Below are 22962 nucleotides of genomic sequence, written 5' to 3'. Positions count from 1 at the left end.
ATTGGCTGAAGTGGGCAGACTGGATTAACCTGCAGGAGGTGAGGCGGCAGCCCACTGATCTACAAATACAGTTTGACCTCTCCGCTGTGGCACGCAGGGCTCCATGTTACTCACAGGCTGACCGCGCTCCAGGTGTAAAAGGAAACTGGTGCAGTGGAATAACTAAAGAAGGGTTTGTTTAGTTTTGAACAAGAAAGTGTTGGGCAGCTCCAAGTTTCCAAATATTCTTAATTCAAGAGAACAAACGGATACTCTGGATTTGTCCAACAAAACAAGGACACTAACACAGAGGCACTGGCTGAAGGGTCATTGATTAATCCCTCACATTAAACAAAAATCTTGAAGCAATTTGAATTTTCGTCAAATTATGCCAAAAACGAGACCAAAATTTTGCTAAGTTACAAAAAAGATCACTAAAGTTGAATTGTTGAGCATTTTTAAGTGTAATTTTTTAGGTCTGATATTGTCTTAATGATAAATTGGTGATACATACCTAAGGGGTCTAACTCAGGGGTGCCCAAAGTGGGAAACAATTCTGTTGGCCCGCCAGAGAGTGACCTACTTTTGCGCTGTGTGGTTAATACTAACTCTCCCATTCATTCTCAATGGTAAATTTGGATGCAGTACACTTTTCTTGCCACCAGCGTCAAGTTGGTGGCGCTGTTTCACTCCTTTCGCAAAGTTAAGGAAACACTGTTGTGGTGTCTTGGTGTTTATCACAGCGTTGCAGCATCAAATTTCCCAGTTTTCCAACAATTATTGCAAAGGTTAAAAAGTTATGTTGAAAATTGACTCATAAAAGAATTTATGCTGAACTGACACTTTCAAAATGATCTAACGTTGCATTTTCTTTGAGTTAACGAATGAATGAGGTAAAGTCACTGTAGGTGCTCTGGATAAAGTTGCTTACATTTTTTTCTTCTATTTTGCTACAATAGTTGATTTTGTTTTACCAGCGTTAAAGCAGTACTAAGTAACTCTTCCCTGTAAAGGCCATAAGCGCAACTGCAGGTGTAGTAGCAAGTTACGATTTTTTAACTTATTAATTGTCTTGGAGAGTAAATACTACACTGACAGGAAAGGCGAAGGGAGAGAGGGTTACTGTGCATCCAATTATACAATAGAAATATTTTTTTTCACTCAAACTTTGCTGTAAATACTGTTTAAAGTGCCGTTAGCCCGCAGTTAGCTTTGCCCGTTAGCATGTTAGCTTCTTCTTCGTGACTCCATTAGTGTATATTGCTTTCTCCGGACAAGGGGGGAGTCAAGTTGCAAACATGGTTTTCTGGCCAGAGACACCAGGGGGAGATGAAAGACCCTCCAATCATCCCATAAACACTTGTATTACCCCCACAGGGACTACGAAAAGGATTTATTAAGGTAAACATGTTACTTAGTACTGCTTTAACGTTTGCTTTAATGTAGAATGTTATTTGCATAGATAGAATCAAATGCAAATGTAAAGGCTAACAAAAAATGTAATAAAGTAACTATGATTATTTGCAGTTATATGTGTTTCACGCTTGACATCGCCGTGTTTGGCCCGCGACTCACTGGCACTTTTTAATTTTGGCCCTCGGAGACAAAAAGTTTGGGCACCCCTGGTCTGGTGACTCCTCGGCGGCTCGTCTTATCTCGCAGAGACATCCCCATGACCAACAGGTCGCCAACCCGTCCCCAGGCCGGTGAGATAGGCCCTTAAAGGATAGGTATGCTTTGTTTCTTGTATCTTGGTCATGTGACATTAAAGGTGTTGCACTGGGATGAATCTCAAAGGCTGGAGCGCAGTAGAGTCTCGTGCCTTCACTGTAACTGGATTAACCCTGATTCAGTGGTCAGTCTCTGGGTAAAGCACCAGTCTCACATTACATTCAGCACCAAGGCCTAAAGGCTATGGATCGTTTCCCTTCACATATGCACACGTTTTCTCAAGATACAGTTGAGCTTTTAAACGTTTTCATTCCCATAAGAAGCTTCCAGACTCCTTTCCTCACTCCGATGGACAAACTCAAGATGGAAAGTCTCAAACATGCGCTCTTAGATCAATACTGTAGACTGGTTATGAAGATGTCTGGCTAATAAGCTGTTGTCAGGATCCTGGACAGTCCCGGAGTCTAAACAGCGGCATATGGCAGGTCTAAGTCCATAAGTCTCTCCCTCCTCCTCCTCCTCCTCCTCCTCCTCCATCTGCTCACAAAGGCATTCCTCCAGTGCAGCGGTTCTCAAATTTCTCACATCAAGCACCACATAGAAAGAGGAACAAATACTGTGAGCAGGTGCGTCGGAGAGGAGGGAGCCTGATTTACTACAGAATCTGGAATATTTCACTGCTTAAGATTTGCAAACACTCAAAAAAACAGAAGAATGAGGGTGAATTTCAATATTCAAAAGCAAAATGTAGACAACAAGCAACTTCTGAGCAAAGAAATGTGCACAATTTCAACCAAGTTTTAGACTAGTATTTCCTAACCAGAGGTACAAGGACCCATTGAGGAACTTGAGGAGTTATCAGGGGGTACTTGGAACTATTTCAGAATTCAGAATACTGATAGAACTTTATTTGTAAAGGGGCTAGATGCAAGATAGTCATTTTTATACTCACTACTGCCACCTCAGGTCTTACATGTAACTGCAGCTTCTATATTAAGCTCGACCTGAATTCACTTTTTGAGAGACTGTGCAGGAGTTTAGAGGCAGTTGTGGTGAACATGTTGAGCTCATTCTACACATTAGGACATGGCTGGAACATGTGGGGGAGGAAAATAGTTATTTTTTACATTTTTAAACGCCGTATAGTCCCTTTAAAGGAACAGGCCACCGTTTTTCCAAACTGAGATATGTTCTTACCTGAGCTTAGACGAGTTGATGCGTAGCATGAACGATGTCTGGTCTTTATGCGCGCGCTCAGTCACACAAAGACCAAAGATGTTGTTAGCATTTGGCTTCTCCCTGCATATTCCTATAGCTCCAAACCACGGGCACAAAGACAGACGTATGAACTCGTCTAAGCTCAGGTAAGAACATATCTCAGTATGGAAAAACAGTGGCCTGTTCCTTTAAAGGAAAAGTAATTTAAATATTTTGCAGTAAAATGTATGGTATTGTGAGGACTTTCGCCACATTTTGATCACACAACATTGTCTTTTTACCTAAATAGTACTTTAAAGAGCTCTCTAACTACATATACTGCGACACCCTTGAGAAACACAAAGTACCCCTGAAGGATTCAAGGGGTTCGCAGGACAAAAAGGTTGGGAACCACTGTTTTAGACCACCTTTTCTTTTTTTCTTTTCTTATGCAGTAACAATATTTGAGCAAAATGATTAAAAGAAATGTAATGCCAGTTTGAATCCATGTTAATGTGTTTAAAGTGCATATGACACATGAGACACACTTTTTTCGTCTTATGCATTATTTATTATTATTCTATGCACTTTAATGACATTTAATGTTTTTTAAGACCCGCTGAAACCCTGTAATTGGTCAAAGCTTGACTTCAGTGGCGAAATTATTTGACTTCAAATACTTGGCAAGTATCTGAATCCATACATTTACTACAAAATCTATAGCCCAAAGTTGCCATCCATTGATTTCTGTATTGATGATCAATGGCACATGTCGCCGGAATGAATACTTCCTTGTCTCTGACCAAAGAAATTGAAAAACACAAAGTTGATTTATGGTGACTTGGGGATTTCAATGGAAGAAAGTAAAAAAAAGTTACTATTCGCCTCATAATCCCAGTTTGTTGATAGTAGATTGAGCAGATTGTTGCCATTTCTGAACCATCCATGATCTGATCACAAACAAATAAGGATCAGGTTCACTCCCTATGACAGTAACTGAAGTTATCTAACCTCTAAATGGAGTCCACTGACTTGCATAACATTTATAAACAAACACAAACATTGGGCGCAGCATTGGTCCGTGTGTAAACTCAGTACACTTTATATAAGAGCGAGGCGCCGTGTTCCGCTGTAATCTGTGGAGCAGCAGCAGAATGGGCCGGTAATCTGCCGCTCCTCTGTTTCTCTGTGATCCAGAGCTTTATGTTTATTATGGATTATGTTAAACTCAGATCAGGTTTAATCCACATCTGGAAACGACTCCGACACATGGGACGTACACATGCCCCGCGCCGCCTCACACACAACAGGGTTCTGCGGAAAAAGGTGCAGCAGCGCTGGAGCAGATGTTTGTTTGTCAGTATTTGGGCTGGAAGCTTCGACTGCCCCAAGGTGAGCAGAGCACACAGAAACAGAGCTGAGGCCGGTCACGAATACAAACTCTCACCAAGACAAACTGTATCAAGTACACCCGTGTAAAGCGTGTAATAAGGAAAATGAATGAGTACACTCGAAAGTAAATGACGAGCGTGAAGTGTTTGTTTTGAGTTTACTGAGAAGGGTAAATACACACCAGGGCAGTAAGAACGCTACATAATGTAGTTAGCACTGTTTGGTTACAGATGGGGTAGTGATCAGTGATCATGGTGTAGCTCACGAGGGCCATTCAGAACTGCCGGCATTACATTTATATTCAGTAATTGTCAAAATACCTGATTTTAAAAACCTCTAGACCCAGCACTTTTTTGCCAATTTTTTCAACGGTCTTTTGTCACATTTTGGCACTATTTTTCCCATCTTTTTGGTCATTTTTTTGTCACATTTTTATCATGATATTGTTATTTTTCCCCCGCATTTTCACCACTTTTTCGTCATTTTCTTTTGGTCACATTTTTTGTCACATGTCTTTTTTTTGTCCTTTTTTTCGCCACTTTTTTGTAAATTTTTCGGCATTTTTAGTCACATTTTTATCATGTTATTGTCTTTTTTTCCCCACATTTTTTCCCCACTTTTCAACCTATTTTTGCCCCATTTTTGTCATTTTTTCATTACTTTTTTGCCACATTTTTGCCACAGAAACTAACTCTAAAACTTAAAAATGACAGTAAAGTTATGTTCGAAAAATACTTATTCTTGAATGATCCCACAATAAATCTAATTGTTTTTAGATCATTATGAGCTGTATGAGGTGGTACCTGGTCTGGATGTGGTTATTTTTAGATCATAACGGGCTGTAGGAGGTGGTACCTGGTCTGGATGTGGTTGTTTTTAGATCATTATGAGCTGTAGAAGGTGGTACCTGTTCTGGATGTGGTCGAACAGGTGCTGCCAGCGGTCGTTGATGTCCTTGAGCTTGGCGTTGATCTCCGTCTCCTTGGTTTTGTTGGTGGCGGTGATCAGCTGTTCCCCGAGCTTCTTCAGGTGGGTCTTGTTCTCGCTGAACAGGTTGATCTCCTCCATGCAGTCCTTCTTCAGCTTCTCCACCATCTCCTCGATGTTCAGGTCCGAGCTGTGGGACACCTTGTTCTCCATCTGCGTCAGCCACTCGCACAGCTCGCGGTTCTTCTCGTTGAAGATCATCCAGGCGTTCAGGCGGTCCGCGATCTCCTGTTTACGCAGCGACACCTACAGGACAATGGAAACAAGTCACTCGATCAGTTTATACAATAACGTCAGTCACAGTAGCTAAAAATAGCATCATGGGGTGTAAAGCAATCCAAACCAGCACTCATTTTGCAAAGGTGTCTCTGTATATATGTTCAAACGCCAAAGAACTAAGCACGAGACAGTAGGTGATGATGTCATGTGTCTTAGTTTGGCTGCAGTCCACCATTAAAGTTGAACCCATTTCCAAATCACGGTAACGTCCACGACAACATGACACAATTGGAAAGAGAATGGGCCAAACAAAAACCGGAAAGCGGTGGTAATATTTATGTGGACCATCGACTTTCACCATGTGGAGCAGATAAAGGGGAGCAGGAACATTGTCCCGCATTTAGTGAGTCGGAAAGGTCCTCCGTCCAATAATGATGTGCTGATACAGATGTGGAGTTTCTAGGAAGCAACAACGAAGTAAACAGCCCCAAACAAAGGGTGAAAAAGCTTTAAACAGATCTAAGCCACAGAGAAGGCTCATCATTACAAGATCCTGAGGCTCTGCTGAGTGACAGGGAAATCGTGTGTGATGCATGTCAGCTGAATGTAAGTCAGCACACACGAGCTGTGTTTGTCTGGCTTTGTGACGTCAACTTCTGCAGTTGGCTGTTGTGCACAGTGGCTCTTAGTTTAAAAACATTCATATAGTTTAACATGTAACATGTTTAAATAACATGTACATGTTTTAAATGGAAGTGCTTGGTTGCCTTTATGACTTCAATTGTCACTTAGATTTATTCAGGGCCCGTCTCTGTGGGCTCAGTGGCAAGTTTATTTGTAGAGCACAATTCAAACACAAGGAAACTGAAAGTGCTTCACAGCTACAAGAAAAATAACAAGAAAACAGATAAAATCAATAAAAACATCAACATAAAATTAATCAATTACAGTAAAAAGCAAGAGTACAGATAAAACACTTTCATATTCATGGGCAAAAAGAACTGTTTTCAGCCTGGATTTGAACATTGTCAGAGTTGAGGCCTGTCTCACATCCTCGTGAAGACTGTTCCAGATTTTAGCTGCATGAAGCTGAAACGCAGCCTCACCGTGTTTAGTCCTGACTCTGGGAACCACCAGGAGACCCCTCCCTGAGATGTTTCATACGGCTGTAACATGTCAGAGATGGACTTTGGTGCTAAACCATGAAAAGACTTGTAACAATCAGAGCTGTTTTAAATTCTATTCTCTGAGTGACAGGAAGCCAGTGCAGAGACCGGAGCACTGGACTAATATGGTCGTATTTCCTGGTTCTGGATGTTCTGCAGCTCTAACAGTGAGCAGCCGTTACTGTCGTGTAACCTGCTTGGAAAAAATTGATAAGTCTCTCTAAGTTTGGTTCTGACACTGTTCCTCTGATCTTAGTGATGTTCTTCAGATGGTAAAAGCTGCTGATGTTATTGCTTTGTTGTGTTTAAGTTCAGGTCTGAGTCCATGATCACTCCTAGATTTCGAACCAGATTTTTTGGTTTTAGAGAGAGAGTAAAATATACTGCCTGACATCCCCCCAAAAAAGTCACCATAAATCGCCTCCTCCTGCCCCGCATCTGAAATCCGGACACCACCACATTGTAGAATTTGACAAAGAGGTGAATTAATGGGATTTCTCATTATGTTAAAGGGATTAAAATCTTAATCAAGTGATGCAGCCACTTAAGAGACAAACACAAAGACGGGAGATTAATTCAAGTGACTGGATTATAATCTTAATCTAATTAGAGTTGACGGCTGCAGTCATTTGGAGAATACGCTTGTTAGTCTTACACTTATTACAGTGGAAACAAAGGCCTTTGCTTAATCCCACTGGAGCCGAGGAATCCAGGATGGTTTTCTAATTCTCTAAGACTATTTTACCACATGCGCCAGGTACAAAACAAGGATAAAATGGAACTTAATTAAGAAAATCAAAGGAAAATGGAACTTCTGCACATTTTGAAGATCCCAAATGGCCACGCTTTAGGCAGATGGAAAAGCCCCAGTGATTTTGCAGTGTATTATCACTATTATAACAATAATATTATCATTATTACACATTTTACGAGCCGTGTGCCTTTTCCCCGCCTGACATGAGCCTGATCTTGTAAATGTAAGACCATTATCCCAGAATTACAAAGAACAAAAGGACAGTAGAAGTGAAAGTGGGTCCCTGCCCCCCAAAACTTTCATCTAAACAAAAGCTCATTGGACATGTTTCTCCTTTAGGGTCCATCTGTTCCCACACTGCCCCCCCCCCACACGGCCTTTTTACCCCGACCCTCACTCACTGCCCCCTCCCTCGACGCCGTAACGTCCGAGGAGAAGATTTACAAGTTCCAACACCCTCGCTCCTCACTGACTTCATTAGCTCAGCGCGGGACAATAGTTTCACCTCTGACAGTTGTCCAGAGTTTGAAAAGCTGCTGCTGGATTATTTTTTTATTTATCTCCTCAAATCAAGGTTGAATGGGTCATTTCTGGGTTCATTTTAGCAACATTCTCTTCAGTTCAGCTTTACCCAAATCTAAAAGCTTCTGGAAAAAGGTGTAAAACGAGAAAAACGAGACGAAAACGGGGATGAAAAAGAACAGAAATGTGACTAAAAAGCAAAAAAAACGCAATACAAAAGAAAAAAAAATGTCCAAAAGAAGTGACGACAATGCGGCAAGATCCTTCTAGATGAGTTTTGTAGGTCTTAGCTTTCAAATGAGGCATTACACTGGCCTAAAGGCTGTAACATTTTAGATTTGGGTAAAGCTGAACTGCAGAAAATGTGCTTGGTTAAGGCGGGGGTTAAGGGGTTAAAAGTGAGGATGAGAGTGAGATTGTAAGATATGCTTAAGCTCCATTCTACTTTTTGTTCATTTAGAAGAAGAACACAGGTCTGACGAGAAAAGGCTACTTGAGTACGTTCAAAGGGGTCCCTAGAAAACATTTTTTTTTAAAAATCTATGTGGTTAACTAGAAATTGCCTCCGATTCTCTATGACCAGGACACTAATGGGGACTATACGGAGCTTAAAAATGTTAAAACTATATATTTTCCTCCCCCTACATAAATTAAGATAAGTTATACTGTATTAATCTCTGTATAGAAATCTCTGTAGAGAAATGTGTTCTCTGCATTTGACCTTCTGACCTGTAGGACCAGTGTGGGCCGGCGCCCGGGGACCCATCTCCATGATGTGGAGCCAGGCTGGTGGTCAGAAATACCTGGCTGGAGGATTAACCTATTGCACATGTTTTGTTTTACCACAAACCTACGCAGACACGGGGAGAGCACGCAAACTCCACACAGAATGAGCTCAGACCTGTTCACCACAACTGCCACTAAAATCCTGCACTTTCACTAAAAAAAGTTGTACAGCTTAATACAGAAGCTGCAGTTACGTTTAAGACCTGAGGTGGCAGTAGTGAGTATAAAAATGACCAAATTGCATCTAGTTTAAATATGAAGTATCATGTTTTCAAACCCTGGCGGTATCCAGGATTATACAGGGGGTACATGGTATTACTACAGATTAATGATGCAGTAATTCTAGAGTATTTTATCTTTATTTTAAACTCAAAACATTGCATTTTGGAATTTTACTCTACTAATTGCAAGTTTTCGTATTATCTCCCACATATAGGGGGAACTCTAAGATTCAGTAAAAGCTATGTGGTCCCAAAGACAAAAAAGTTTGGGTTTAAGATACCAGGAGGAGCCAATTTATGACAGAAAAAACAAAACAAACAAAGACTTTTCACATGAATGGAGTCTCTTGAGCTCATGAGAAGACTATAATATACTATGTTGAATATCCAGGATTAAATGAGACTAAAGGACAGCTCCAGGTTTGTTGGTTTTATGAGGGAACAACATAAGAACATCATTAAGCCCTTGTTAAGTCCTTATGTCAGGCCTTACATTGGACTTTTCTAATCTTCTGCAACCTTCTAACTTCTTCATCCTCCATAACAGAGCTTCTCCTCGTTTGAAATACCTGCATTGATTGAATTTGTCTGCCCGCGTGCAAACACTTTGGGTCGTGTGTCCGTTGGCCTTTAATGAGTCGCGTCTGACCGTGTTCCACAAAGCGCCCAGTGTCCCATAAACAGAGCAACGGCCACTCTTCAATCATTAACCTTTTATTCACACAAACAGCAAACATGGAGGCTCGGCTCAGGGGGATCAGGAGTCTGAACCGTCAACGTCCTCAATGAGGGGCAGGAGGGAGGCTTTTACCACTGTACAAAGTGAATGAGCAAAAAAAAAAAAACTTGCAATAACTGTATTTATTTTTGGGATATTTTCGCCAAATCCTTCAATACTTGCCATGAATTTAAAGGTACAGTGCATAATATTTTGGATTCTCCTGTTGCCAAAACAAATCCTAATGCTCCTAATGACCAGCAGGACACGGCAAAGTCAAGTGCAGTTTCAGAACCGCTGCTTTATGTGACAGCAAGAGAGAAGAAGAAAGAGGGAGAGACAGAGAGAAAAAGGAGGGAATGAGGGTGAGAGAGGGGGGTAGAAAAAAGGAGAGGGGTAGAAAAAGTGAACGAGAGAGGGAGAGAGAGAGAGAGAGAGAGAGAGAGAGGCACATGGAGAGAGAGGGTGAGTGGGGGGGTATGGAGAGAAGGGGCAAGAGAGAGAACTAGGGAGAAAGAGAGAAAGGGGAGAGAGAGGGAGAAGGCAAAGAGAGCAAGAAGGAGGAGAGAATGAGGGAGGGAGGGAAGAAAGAGGGAGAGAGAAGACGGAGAGAAGAAAGAGGAAGAAAAAGGGGAGAAAAGGTGAACGAGAGAGGGAGAGAGAGAGGGAGGGAGAAGAGAGGCACATGGAGAGAGAGGGTGAGTGGGGGTATGGAGAGAAGGGGGAAAAGGGAGAGAAAGAGGAAGAGAGAGAGAACTAGGGAGAAAGAGAGAAAGGGGGAGAGAGAGGGAGAAGGCAAAGAGAGCGAGAAGGAGGAGAGGAGAGAGAGGGAGGGAAGAAAGAGGGAGAAAAGGGGGAGAAAAAAGAGCGAAAGAGGAAGAGAGGGAGAAGAAGTGAATGGGAGGGAAGGAGAGCGAGAGAGGGGGAGGGAGAAGGAGAAGAGAGGCACATGGAGAGAGAGAGGGTGAGTGGGGGGTATGGAGAGAAGGGGGAAGAGGGAGAGAAAGAGGAAGAGAGAGAGAACTAGGGAGAAAGAGAGAAAGGGGGAGAGAGAGGGAGAAGGCAAAGAGAGCAAGAAGGAGGAGAGGAGAGAGAGGGAGGGAGGGAAGAAAGAGGGAGAAAAAGGGGAGAAAAAAGAGAGAAAGAGGGAGAAAAAGTGAATGAGAGGGAAGGAGAGCGAGAGAGGGAGAAGGAGAAGAGAGGCACATAGGGAGAGGGTGAGTGGGGGGGTACGGGCAGAAGGGGGAAGAGGGAGAGAAAGAGGGAGAGAGAGAACTAGGGAGAAAGGGGGGAAGAGAGAGGGAGAAGGCAAAGAGAGCAAGAAGGAGGAGAAGAGAGAGTGAGGGGGAGGGAAGAAAGAGGGAGAGGAGAGAGAAGGACGGAGGGAAGAAAGAGGGAGAAAAGGGGTAGAAAAAGAGAGAGGGAGAAAAGGTGAACGAGAGAGGGAGAGGGAGCAGGAGAAGAGAGACACAGGGAGAGAGAAAGAGGTAGAGAGAGGAGAGGGTGGGTGATCAAAGACTGGATTTGAGGACCTATTTAACCTATTTAAACATCTAACCAATTTTGAAATCACATTCCGGCTTCTGTTTATCTATTACATTTTGTAGGAATTTTTCAATGATAAAAAAAAATCTGTGACTAAATAAATGCCTATATATTCTGTTGTATTTATTGGGTGAAATGTTGCGCAATGTGGCTTTAAACAAAATCGGTTTTCCAGTAAAGACAGTGCAGGACATGTGACTGAGCTGCAATAAACAAGCTGCTGTCTGTGGCCTCAGGTCGTCCCTATTCAAATGTAAAAAGGCCACAAACCACAACATTAGCATTAGTGGCTACAGTCAATCAAACGGCTTTAATTTAATCTTACTTGTTCATGTTGGAAGAAAAATTATAAAAATCAAAGAGATAAACTGGTCTGGAATGTCATTTTAAACCTAAGACTAAACCAGGACCAAAACAAGGCTCGAAACCTGCACTTAGCAACAAAATAACAGACCTCAGAGGCAAAACTCAGGGGGAAACTATTCAGCCAGGTCACAGTAAAGAGCAGAAGTAAAATACTAAATACTACATTGTTGTACATTGTAGTACAGCGGGGAGTAAGCAGAGGAGTGAGGCTAAAAACAAACGCTGTTAGCCGTTAGCAGACACACTTCTTTTCATCTTCTCTTTAGTCTCTTTTCTGACTTTCCATTCAGTTTTGACCTCATTTTAAGTCAACAAAATGGTGCTAAAATTATAATGGAGATATTAAGCCTAAGCAGAGGATCACTTGAAGGAAGAAGCCAAAACTAAGGACAATAAAGCCTTCAGATTCAGAACTCTATTCTTAACACAATCACTAAACCAGGTCAACAAGACTTTAGCCAGCGCTAAATTTAGAATTTAACACAACGGACTAAACCAAAACAAAACAGGCACTAAATCAATGAAACAATGTCATGTCTCAGGCATTCAGGTAGTTCTTCTAATGCAAAAGGTTTAAAAAAGGCAACAACTGGACTAAACCAGGACTAAAGCAATACTTTGACCAGGCAACCGAGACTAAAACATCCTCAAACATAGGTCTAAACCAGGACTAAACCGGAACTAAAACAAGCCCAAACATAGGTCTAAACTGGGACTAAAACAAGCCCAAACATAGGACTAAACCAGGACTAAAACAAGCACTAACATAGGTCTAAACCGGGACTAAAACAAGCCCAAACATAGGTCTAAACCGGGACTAAAACAAGCACTAACATAGGTCTAAACCAGGACTAAAACAAGCCCAAACATAGGACTAAACCAGGACTAAAACAAGCCCAAACATAGGTCTAAACCAGGACTAAAACAAGCCCAAACATAGGTCTAAACCAGGACTAAAACAAGCCCAAACATAGGTCTAAACCAGGACTAAACCAGGACTAAACCGGGACTAAAACAAGCCCAAACATAGGTCTAAACCAGGACTAAAACAAGCCCAAACATAGGTCTAAACCAGGACTAAAACAAGCCCAAACATAGGACTAAACCAGGACTAAAACAAGCCCAAACATAGGTCTATACCAGGTCTAAACCAGGACTAAACCGGGACTAAAACAAGCCCAAATATAGGTCTAAACCAGGACTAAAACAAGCCCAAACATAGGTCTATACCAGGTCTAAACCAGGACTAAAACAAGCCCAAACATAGGGCTTCACAAGGTCTAAACCAGGACTAGAACAAGCCCAAACATAGGTCTAAACCAGGACTAAACACAGGACTAAACCAGGTCTAAAACAGGACTAAAACAAGCCCAAACATAGGTCTAGACCAGGACTAAACACAGGACTAAACCAAGTCTAAAACAGGACTAAAACAAGCCCAAACATAGGTCTTCACCAGGTCTAAACCAGGACTAAAACAAGCCCAAACATAGGTCTAGACCAGGACTAAACACAGGACTAAACCAGGTCTAAAACAGGACTAAAACAAGCCCAAACATAGGTCTAAACCAGGTCTAAAACAGGACTCAAACAAGCCCAAACATAGGTCTAAACCAGGTCTAAACACAGGTCTAAACCAGGTCTAAACACAGGTCTAAACCAGGTCTAAACACAGGACTAAACCAGGTCTAAACCAGGACTAAAGAAGCCTGTCCCTGTGCTCAGCATCCGCCTCCTCCTCCTCTTTACCTTGACACACAGCTCGTCCCACTGACAGTGCAGAAAGTCCACTTGCTCCTGCAGCAGCAGAACATCGTCGGTGATGATGTACTGGGACAGGTCCGTCTTCATGGCCCTCAGGTCGGACAGGGACCCGGCCCAGTCCTCGATCAGCTCCTCTGAGTCCTGCATGACACCATACCAGTCAGCGAGTCCCCTCAGAGCCAGCGCTTTACATCCACAAACCCTAAACGTGCGGATAAACGCTCCGACTGAGGCTCTCCCTCTCCCCGCTCTGCCTCTCTGCGGTAAACCCTCCCCCTGGGTGCTCAAAGTCCCGCCCCCAGAAGGATTATGGGACGTCCCGGGACAGCGCAGGGCTGGTGTGGGGCGGGGGAAGGGCTCCGGGGGGAGGGGAGGGGGTATGCACGAGAGGGATCGGTCACGTTTACTTGAGCAGTTAATGGACTTGATAACAATAATCTGAACTTTATCCTGTGGCTGTAATGATTGGGGGCAGAGGAAAAGTCTGTTGTTGCTCTGCAGCAGCGGTTCCCAAAGTGGGGTCTGGGGACTTTGGGAATGGCCTGAATTGTGGGATAATGGGCCATAGTTGCAATTTGAATTTACTGTCCTTTTTATTCATTAACCTGTAGTGGGAGGTGTGACGTCTGACATGTTGTAGCTTTATGGATGGAAAGGGAGAGAGAGAGAGGGAGGGAGAGAGCGAGATGGAGGAAAGAAAGAGGGAGAGAGAAGGGGAGGGAGAGAAAGATGGAGGGAAGGAGCGAAAGAGGGAAGGAGAGAGAGAGAAAAGAGGGAGAGATAGAGATAGACGGGGAAAGATAGAGGGAGAGAGAGGGAGAACGAGGGAGAGGTGAGGGATGGAGAGAAAGAGGGAAGGAGAGAGAGAGAGAGAAGAGGGGAGAGAGAGAGACAGGGAAAGAGAGAACAAGGGGTAGGTGAGGGAGAGAAAAAGGGAGTGAGAGAAAAGAGGGAGAGAGAGAGAGAGAGAGAAAGAAACGGGGAAAGAAAGAGGGAGAACAAGAGAGATTGGAGAGAGGGAGAGAAAGAGGGAGGGAGAGAAAGAAAGAGGGAGGGAGGGAGGGAGGGAGGGAGGGAGGGAGGGAGGGAGGGAGGGAGGGAGGGAGGGAGGAGGAAGAAGTCAAACCTGTTCTGAACTTGACAGTCAGGAAAGTGTTGCTTTTAATAAAAAACAGCTCTGAGGTGTTAACATGAATGAGGACGCCTTAATCTGTATTTCTTGAAAGCTTAAATATAAAGAAAAGGAGGAAAATATTTTTTTTTGCACTGCAGTAACTTTTGTGTGATGATTTGGTTAGAACCGAAATGTATATTAAACCAGATAATATTTATATAAAACTACTAAACCTTGGCAGATTGATATTTACGGGACAAGTTCATAATTTCAATTATCACAATTTGAAGGTGACGCCCAAAAAGCCAAACTTAGCTTAGCTTAACCTTAGTTTGGATGTGTGATATTGTTGCCGTGTTTGTGCCTCCAGGATGTTTGTGGTAATAGTTGTTTAAAATGTCATAATTAGCTGTTATTAATAGACCTGACCCCGCCCTGACATTGTGCTTTAGTTCTGGGTGACGGGCGTGTCCAGAAAAGCATTTCAATACAGCAGAAGCACCAGGACGACGGCACCAATCCAATAAAAAATAAAGATATGTTGAGAACTTTCTAAAACAAGACAACCATAAAAGACTTTACCACTTGCTGTGATCTTTAAAAACTATAAAATGCATCTCCAAAGGGACATTTACTGGCTGGATATGCAGCTTTTAAAGTATCTGAAGTATCACTGATATCATGAGTTTTACATTACTGTGCAGGGACAACGATGCTCAAAGGAGAGATTTGATCATTTTAACAAGGAAAATGTTGTCTCTTCTGCAGCCACCGTGTGTGGGAGAAGTATTTGTTTTGTCTTGGATATACGTATGGGAGGAAAAGCAACATTTGTAGTATGTGCACGTCTCATAAAGTTCGGTGCATTGACTGGTATTAGATAATATCACCCGCACTATGGGGCTTTAGGGACTGAACAGTGATGGATCCGAGACCCAGAATGTGAACAAAAACATAAAAGACCTTCTCCTCTCAGGTTTGTAGACCACGCTGCCCTCTTACCTTGAAGAAGCTCCCTTCGCTCTGCACGTCGTCCTCGTCGGACTCCGGCAGCGACTGGTTGAGCCTGGTTTTGACGTCCTTCAGTCTCAGCGCGCTGTTGGTCAGTCCGCGTTCACAGCGCTCCCAGTTCTGGACAATCACAGACAAAAACAACCAGAGGAGGGTTCAGTGATTTGGGAAAAGTAAAAAAAATATATTGAGATTAGATTTGTACTACCCTTTTTGAAATCATTGGGCATTTATGTCTCCGCAGAGGACTTTGTGATTTGCTAATTGAAACCAACAGGACAGGGACAGACGGAGGCGTGGGGCAGATGTCTCAAACTCAAAGGGATTATAATGTCAACACTGTTTGCAAACACCTGAGGTTTAAGGCACGAGGATGTTACAGAAGAGATTATGAAGATGTGGTTTCCAGTAGATCTTTAAAAAACAAACTATTTCACAATGTTTTAGTGTTAAACTGTTCTAGAAAATTACAATGTTAGTTGTGTCCAAGCTCATTCCCAGGTTTTTAGGCACATTGTACAACTTGCATGGTCACTTTTCAGGGTCACTGTCACAGAAATGCTCGAAACTTCATAAAATGTATACAAATACTTTTCAAATATAGCAGGCTTTGAGGTTTGACAAATTCTTACACAAAGGTTCTTGACTCTGCACTCTGTGGCGTAAGTGTTGGATGTTTTACTAAACCTCAGTCAATATGGACATGCTGCGTGTGTCTTTTTTTAAGCCCAGAATTTAAAGCAGTACTAAGTAACTCATGCCCCTAGAGGCCATAAGTGCCACTGCAGGTGTCGTAGCAAGTTTTTTTTACTCATTGATTGTCCGTGAGAGTAAATACTACACTGATAGAAAAGACGAAGGGACAGAGGGATATTGTTCATCCAATTACACGATGGAGCTAATTTTTTTTCACTCAAACTTGGCTGTAAATACTGTTTAAGTGGCGCTAGCCCGCAGTTAGCTTTGCCCGTTAGCCTGTTAGCTTCTTCTTCGTGATTCCATTAGTGTGTATTGGTGACTCTGACCCGGTGGGGGTCAGAGTCACCAACTGTGTGGTTTTCTGGCCAATCATCCCATTAACAAGTCCCTCTGGGTCCCATTAACAGTCCCAGTCGGAAAGGATTTATTAAGGTAAACAAGTTACTTAGTACTGCTTTAACCTCCACAATTGTATTTTTGATTGCTGCGGCGAGCAGCAGAATGCTAATGCTAACGCTGGTCAGAAATATCGGCCATGCATATCGGCCTCTAGATATAATAATTACAGGTGCATAAATGAGCGATATGGAAACAATCGATTGTGTCTACACTATTATTGAATCAATAGCAGACAGTTTATTCGGTTACTTTACATTTCCACATTTGAAGTATTTGACCCAGTAGTTTAAGACGTGGGTAAAATAAGATAAGATAGATCTTTATTGGAGTGAATCTGTAGTAAAACGATCTTAAGTTTCTCCGTAGATTCAATCAGGATGAGCTCACTGTCTCTGAGGTTTTCTCCATTGTCTGGACGAGGCTCCTGTTACTAAAAAACTGCTGTAGGAGCCAGAACAGAACAGAAACCAGACCCAGCGGTGTGCGAGGCCCAAGGGCACGTCGGACAAAACCATCAAAACTAACTGAATGCACTTTACACACGGATAAAGGTAAAGTATAGGACCCTGCTCCACATCCGCAGACAGAAACCTGCTCAAATTCACTGGGAAACGGAGACGCTTTTATGAAAATATCCATCGCCTCCGGATAAATATATCATTATAGACACTTGACACAAACACGGCTGGGTTTCTGCTACGCTCACAAATACACTCTCCCTGTAGTACTATTAAAATACTATTACACTCTCTGCTCTCTCACAAAGGCACGTTTACACAGTTATGCACAGTGGGTTATTGAGAATGGACCAGGAAGAAGAGACTCTGCTTTGATAAAGACTAATGCGGATCCTTAAATAAGGAAATGACATTTTATCAATCAATTCCAGCAGAATTTTCTTCTGGATGAGGGGTCCCCAAAGTGTAGGGGCCGGGAAACTCCAGGGAGTCAAAAGAACTTCAAGATGGAATAAAAAGGAAAAGGAAAACTTCTATGCTGGACAATAAGGCGGTGTTCCCATGAGTCACTTCCCATGAGCAGTTTTGGCAACTTAAAGGCCTTACAACTGATTATTGTTTTGATACAAACTTATTCCTATCTAGGGCTGGGTACTGTTGCATACCAGTACTTTAATGATACTTGGTTTTCGATACTGATACCTGAATGATACTTTTCTATACTAAAATTTTTGAGCAACAGAGCAATTATGTGTGGAAGATCTGCACATTTACAATATCAGGTAATGGAAATTTGGGAGAAATGGTAGCAATAAGTGGGTAGAAAAAGTGAATAAATGTCAAGAAATATGGGGAAAATTGGGGGAAAAAATAGTAAAAATGGGAAAAGGAAGTGGGAAAAAATTGGAGGAAAAACAAGAAAAATTGCGGAGAAAAAAATGTCCTTTTGTAGTCTGTTCAGGACAGTTATATTTCCTTTATTTGTACAGGTTTGTCCCTTGAGACTCAATGTCTCATTTACAAGAGAGACCTGTTTCAAACATAATTATAAACAGCTCAAAAAGCAGAAATACAAATACAAAGGTTTTACAAATACATCTTAAAGCAGTACTAAGTAACTAATGCCCCTAGAGGCCATAAGTGCAACTGCAGGTGTCGTAGCATGTTGATATTTTTTTATGTATTAATTGTCCGTGAGAGTAAATACTACGCTGACAGAAAAGACAAAGGGAGAGAGGGATATTGTACATCCAATTACACATCTTTTCACTCAAACTTGGCTGTAAATACTGTTTAAGTGGTGCTAGCCCGCAGTTAGCTTTGCCCGTTAGCCTGTTAGCTTCTTCTTTGTGATTCCATTAGTGTGTATTGGTGGCTCCAGCCCAGAGCAGGAAAGTTGCACTTGTGGTTTTCTGGCCAGAGACACCAGGGGGAGATGAAAGACCCCCCAATCATCCCATTAACACTTGTATTACCCCCACAGGGACTACGGAAGGGATTTATTAAGGTAAACAAGTTACTTAGTGTTGCTTTAACATGGCTAAAAAATGCTAGTTAAAACAACAGCAAATTGACACATATTCCAGACCTTTTAATAAAACTCAACTTAAATGTTTTCTCCAGAAGTGACCCGGCTCTTGTCTCTACTTATTTTTATCTGCTAATGGAGAATTTGTGATACCTTGATAATGTCCTGTGTGAGGTCCATGCGTTTGCCCAGCAGCCCGTGCAGACTGTCCCACTCGTGCTGCAGCGTGGCCAGCTCCGACTGCAGCAGGGCCTGGGTGTCCTGGTCGCCCATGGAGAAGAGCTGCCGTCCCACCTCCAGCGCGTGGAGGAAACTGCTCTGGTAACGCTGGAACATCACCTCGGAGTGCTGCAGACAGGGACACACTTTGAGGACGGGGCCACCACTCTCTGGGTGTTTAGGGTAATCAGCGGCTGAATTCAATCTCCCCCTGTCGTCTGGGAGGAGGCGTTAGGACGGAAATGTAATCAGTGGAAGTCGTTTGTCAGATATACTGAGGTGAGCAGATTGGGATGATCAAAAACACCAGATTTGCAAGTGGATGAAGTGAGAGAAAAAAAGTAGGTTGTAGGTATTTAAAATCAGTATCATTATAGCAAGGAGAATATTTTTGGACCAAATAAATGCATTCTTCTGAAAATAATGTAAAAGCTCTTTGGGTGCCTAATGTATGTGGAAAAGCACTATATCAATGTGATAGGGTGGGCCGGAATACGATATGAATCAGGTGTTGTTTCTAGTTCTGCCTATTACTACCATTCGGTTCCAGTTTGTAATACTCAAAATATCCAGTTTGGACTAGTAAAGGTTGGGTTTGGACTACTTAGGGCTGGTTTATGCTGGTTTAGAGCAGGTTCGGGCCTGTTCCGACCTAGTTTGGACCGGTTTAGAGCAGTTTTGGACCAGTTTAGAGCAGTTTAAGACTGGTTTAGACCAGGTTTAGACCGGTTTAGACCTGGTTTGGACCGGTTTAGACCTGGTTTAGACCGGTTTAGACCTGGTTAAGACCGGTTTAGACCAGGTTTGGACTGGTTCATGTTGGTTTTGACAGTTTTAGAGCTGTTTTTCTCTGGTTTAGAGGAGGTTTCGACAAGGTTTAGATCAGGTCTGGCTGGACTGGTTTGTGCTAGTTTAGATGAGGTTTGGACTGATTTAAGGCAGGCAACTCAGAGGTCTATCAAAAAATATATAAAACCATGAACTAATCACATTGATGTTTGTCCTCCAAATGCTCAGAAAATACAAAAAAGGGTGTAGGGAGTAACATTAAAGGGTTTTCTTTTTACATATCAATAGTAAAGAGCAGTCCTATGATGTGTACACTAATAAAAGACATGGCACTGTCTGTCGCCTGTAAGCTTCTAAAACGTGGTACCAAAGGGACTGAATGTACATCGCTCAGTCAGCTGCGAGCGGAGTTCTTTATAGTGGTTGAGAATGAACTTTCACTATGATAAAGTTGTTTTTTTCTTCATATTACCATTTAGATTTAACCAGATCACTGCTATGTTTTCTCACCAATTTAAAATTTTAAAAGCTCCCAATTTTTCCCAAACAAAACCTCTTGCTGAGACTTCTGTCAGTGAAGTTGGATTGATCTGCCGAACATCAATTCTAATACTATCTTTATTCAATGATTTTGATACAAGTCCTGTCCAGGGACTGCGGATGGAAAATTGCTGCTGAGCTAAATCTGGTACAAACCATCTCCTCTAGTAAAGAATAATGGTTCTGTACATTGTCCCTGTTTCAATAAATAATGATAATAATGATAGTCAATAATCTCGACCGGACCTCCAGAGCTGCAGCTGTGTTTAAATGGAGCGGCAGCTACCGGGGTCTGGACCAAATAACCTCCAGGTCCACGTCCAGAAGGTCTGGGCTATAATAATAAAAAACATGAAATATTACACTTAATGCACCTGCACATCTGTGAATACACTCACGCTGTTGTTCTGTTGTTTTCTTTATCAAAGTTTAAATTTAATCGTCTTACGCATTTCCTCATCGTCTTATAGTTTAAAGTTTTTATAGTTTATTATTTATGTAAGTTATGTGTTATATGTTTCATGTTGCACAATCCAAGTTGTGAACCTTTTTGTAACCATAGCAATAAAAAACAATTCTGATTTCTGATTCTGATTTTACTGAACAGTATAAAAAATATGATCTAGAATTTGGTGGGTAACTATAAACTAAGTAAAATGAAGTAAAATAAGTCTATTCAGGGCCAGAAAAATCTTGTGGAACGAGATCTCGGAAATGTGACCATTGACCTTTTGTCTTATTTTAAGTTATTTTCTCTTCTTTCAAGTGAATTAAAGCTTATTTAAAGACGAATCAAACCTTCTTAAAATAAGAATAAATTGTCTTAATTCAAACACATTTTAAGGAGTTTGAGTGTAGTGCCTTCTCTGACCTGCAGGAGGTGCAGTGAGCGTCGGAGCTCGGGCACGCTGCAGTGAGACAGTCCAGCAGGGGGCAGCAGAGCGCGGGTCTGGGACAGGAAGTGGTGCAGTTTGCGGATGGTGCGGTGGTACAGGTGCCAGTGTCGGACCAAGCCCTCGATGAGGCCGCGCCGCTGGTCCGCCCTCTCGACCGCCCCCTGCCAGTGCTGCCGGAGCGCCGCCAGCTTCAGGAGGAAGTCGTCCCTGAAAACATGAGGGCAGCAAAATAATACAAAGCTTCATATGAGAGGGACAAAATAAAGAGTGTGAAATCTATGCCATGGGCGACTGCAAGCGAGGATGATGCTAAATGACAACTCATTAGGGATTTGCTTGGTGAGGTCAGTGCTATTTACAGATTCATAGTGTGATATTCCATTCCCAGTCTTTAATCTAGATCAGGGGTGGGCCTTATTTCCATGAGGGGCCACAAAAGAAGCCTGAATTGAGTCGGAGCCGAACCAACAATAACTCGAACTTATTCTGCAACTTTATTCTATTGTTCATTACACTAAATTGTGTATTTTGAATATCTGATGCTGGTATTTAGCGATCGCGGGGGGAAGGGGGGGTCTCCAAATACATTTCCCTGTTGGCCAAAACATACATGGGGAGTGTATTGCTGGGGTCCATAAACAATAAAAATATGTTTTGATTGGGAAACTACTATTGAAAAATAATGAGCCGGACAGGACTGTAGCCAATGTGTTGTTTGTATCCTGATCTCTCATTATGTCAGTGCCCTCTGCTGGACACGTGTGGAATTCTTTCCTTTTGTTTTTATTTAAGTACATCTCACGGGCCTGATGTGGAAGAAGACGTGTCCGCAAAAGTTCAAACTTTATTGCTCATGTTCGAGCTTCATAATGAGTTTACAGATAAACTTCATTGTATTAATATTAAAATAGTATAATGTATTCATTATAATTGTTGTAAATACAGTGATAATTTAGCACTGGTGTTTCTGTCCCGAGTTTCCGAGTCGGAATTATGGAGTTGGTACCCAGTTGAAATTTCCAAGTCAGACCTGGGATATTCCAACCTCTGAGATCAAGTGGAACGCACCATGAATCTCGCTCAGCATTAGTTTTCCAGTTTACAGTTACTCCAAATGTTGAGATGTTTTCAGAGAGTGAACCCTCTGATAGGTTTTATTTTGCAATTGCCAACATATTGCTCATCGATTCCAAACATCTACAAGCATCTTCATTCTCCCCACATTCAGTTCCGTCCCAGTTATTTGTATTGCACGAGTTCATTAATGAGGCTTTCAATTTTTTCTCCCTTAATCAGTCCTACCATGCTTCATATGGGTCTACAATAGGAACAACTCCCATAGGAAAGACTGCACAGGATCCGGCTTTATTTATGTTTCTGAGTGTGTAGTTCATGTCCTCACCGGTCGTCCACCTCTCCTCTCTGCAGCAGGTGCAGCGCCTCAGCGATCACAGAGTGGAGGATCTGGTGGCCCACGGACAGCTCGGCCTGGAAGCGCTGGACGGGGCACAAAGTCGGTCACGTTGGGTGTAAACACAATAAGACTGAATGACAGGAATGGATTTGGTTTGAACCTTGTGAGTGCAGAGCTGCTGCCTCAGGCCCTGGTACGAGCCGGCCACGTCCACGGCCAGACTGTCCTCCATCTTCTGCAGGAAACACATCCAGCTCTCACACCTCTGCCCGAAACTCTGCCTCTGCAGCGCCTCCGTCTGCATCGCGCTGGAATTACACAAGAGGATGAATGTCTGGAAATGTGAAAAACACTTTAAATCCCTCCCATTTAGCCCTTGGTCTTTGGTAGAGAAAACTATCCCACCCCTGACCCAGATAAACCTTGTGCTCGCTCACCTGTGCGCCTCCTGCTGGCGGCTGCAGGCGTGGCTCCAGCGCTGGTTCAGACGCAGCAGGCGATTGGCCTCGGCATCAGTGAGAGCCAGGGCCAGACTCAGCTCATTCAGCAGCTCCAGGTCTGCAGAGCGCCCCCTAATGTCCGAGTCAGGGCAGGACGGTCCACTGCCG

At 42.6% G+C, this 22962-nt stretch overlaps 1 protein-coding gene across 1 annotated transcript in view; it reads right to left on the bottom strand.

The window, feature by feature from the left end:
* Positions 1-22622, bottom strand: part of LOC306975705 (nesprin-2-like) — a 55814-nt gene extending 33192 nt beyond the window's left edge. Inside the window, exons 1-7 of the mRNA XM_079573374.1 lie at positions 22515-22622; positions 22343-22437; positions 20916-21147; positions 18650-18844; positions 15404-15532; positions 13273-13428; positions 5147-5472 (exon numbers count right to left, since the gene is read on the bottom strand). Coding sequence (XP_079429500.1) covers positions 5147-5472; positions 13273-13428; positions 15404-15532; positions 18650-18844; positions 20916-21147; positions 22343-22437; positions 22515-22604 — 1223 coding nt within the window. The 5' untranslated portion in view covers positions 22605-22622. The remainder of the gene's footprint in view (positions 1-5146; positions 5473-13272; positions 13429-15403; positions 15533-18649; positions 18845-20915; positions 21148-22342; positions 22438-22514) is intronic.
* Between the last annotated feature and the right edge of the window lie 340 nt (positions 22623-22962).

Source organism: Gobius niger (assembly GCF_951799975.1).
Source record: "Gobius niger genome assembly, chromosome: 16".
Classification (NCBI taxonomy): Eukaryota; Metazoa; Chordata; class Actinopteri; order Gobiiformes; family Gobiidae; genus Gobius; species Gobius niger.
This window is presented reverse-complemented; position numbering and strand designations above follow the sequence as displayed.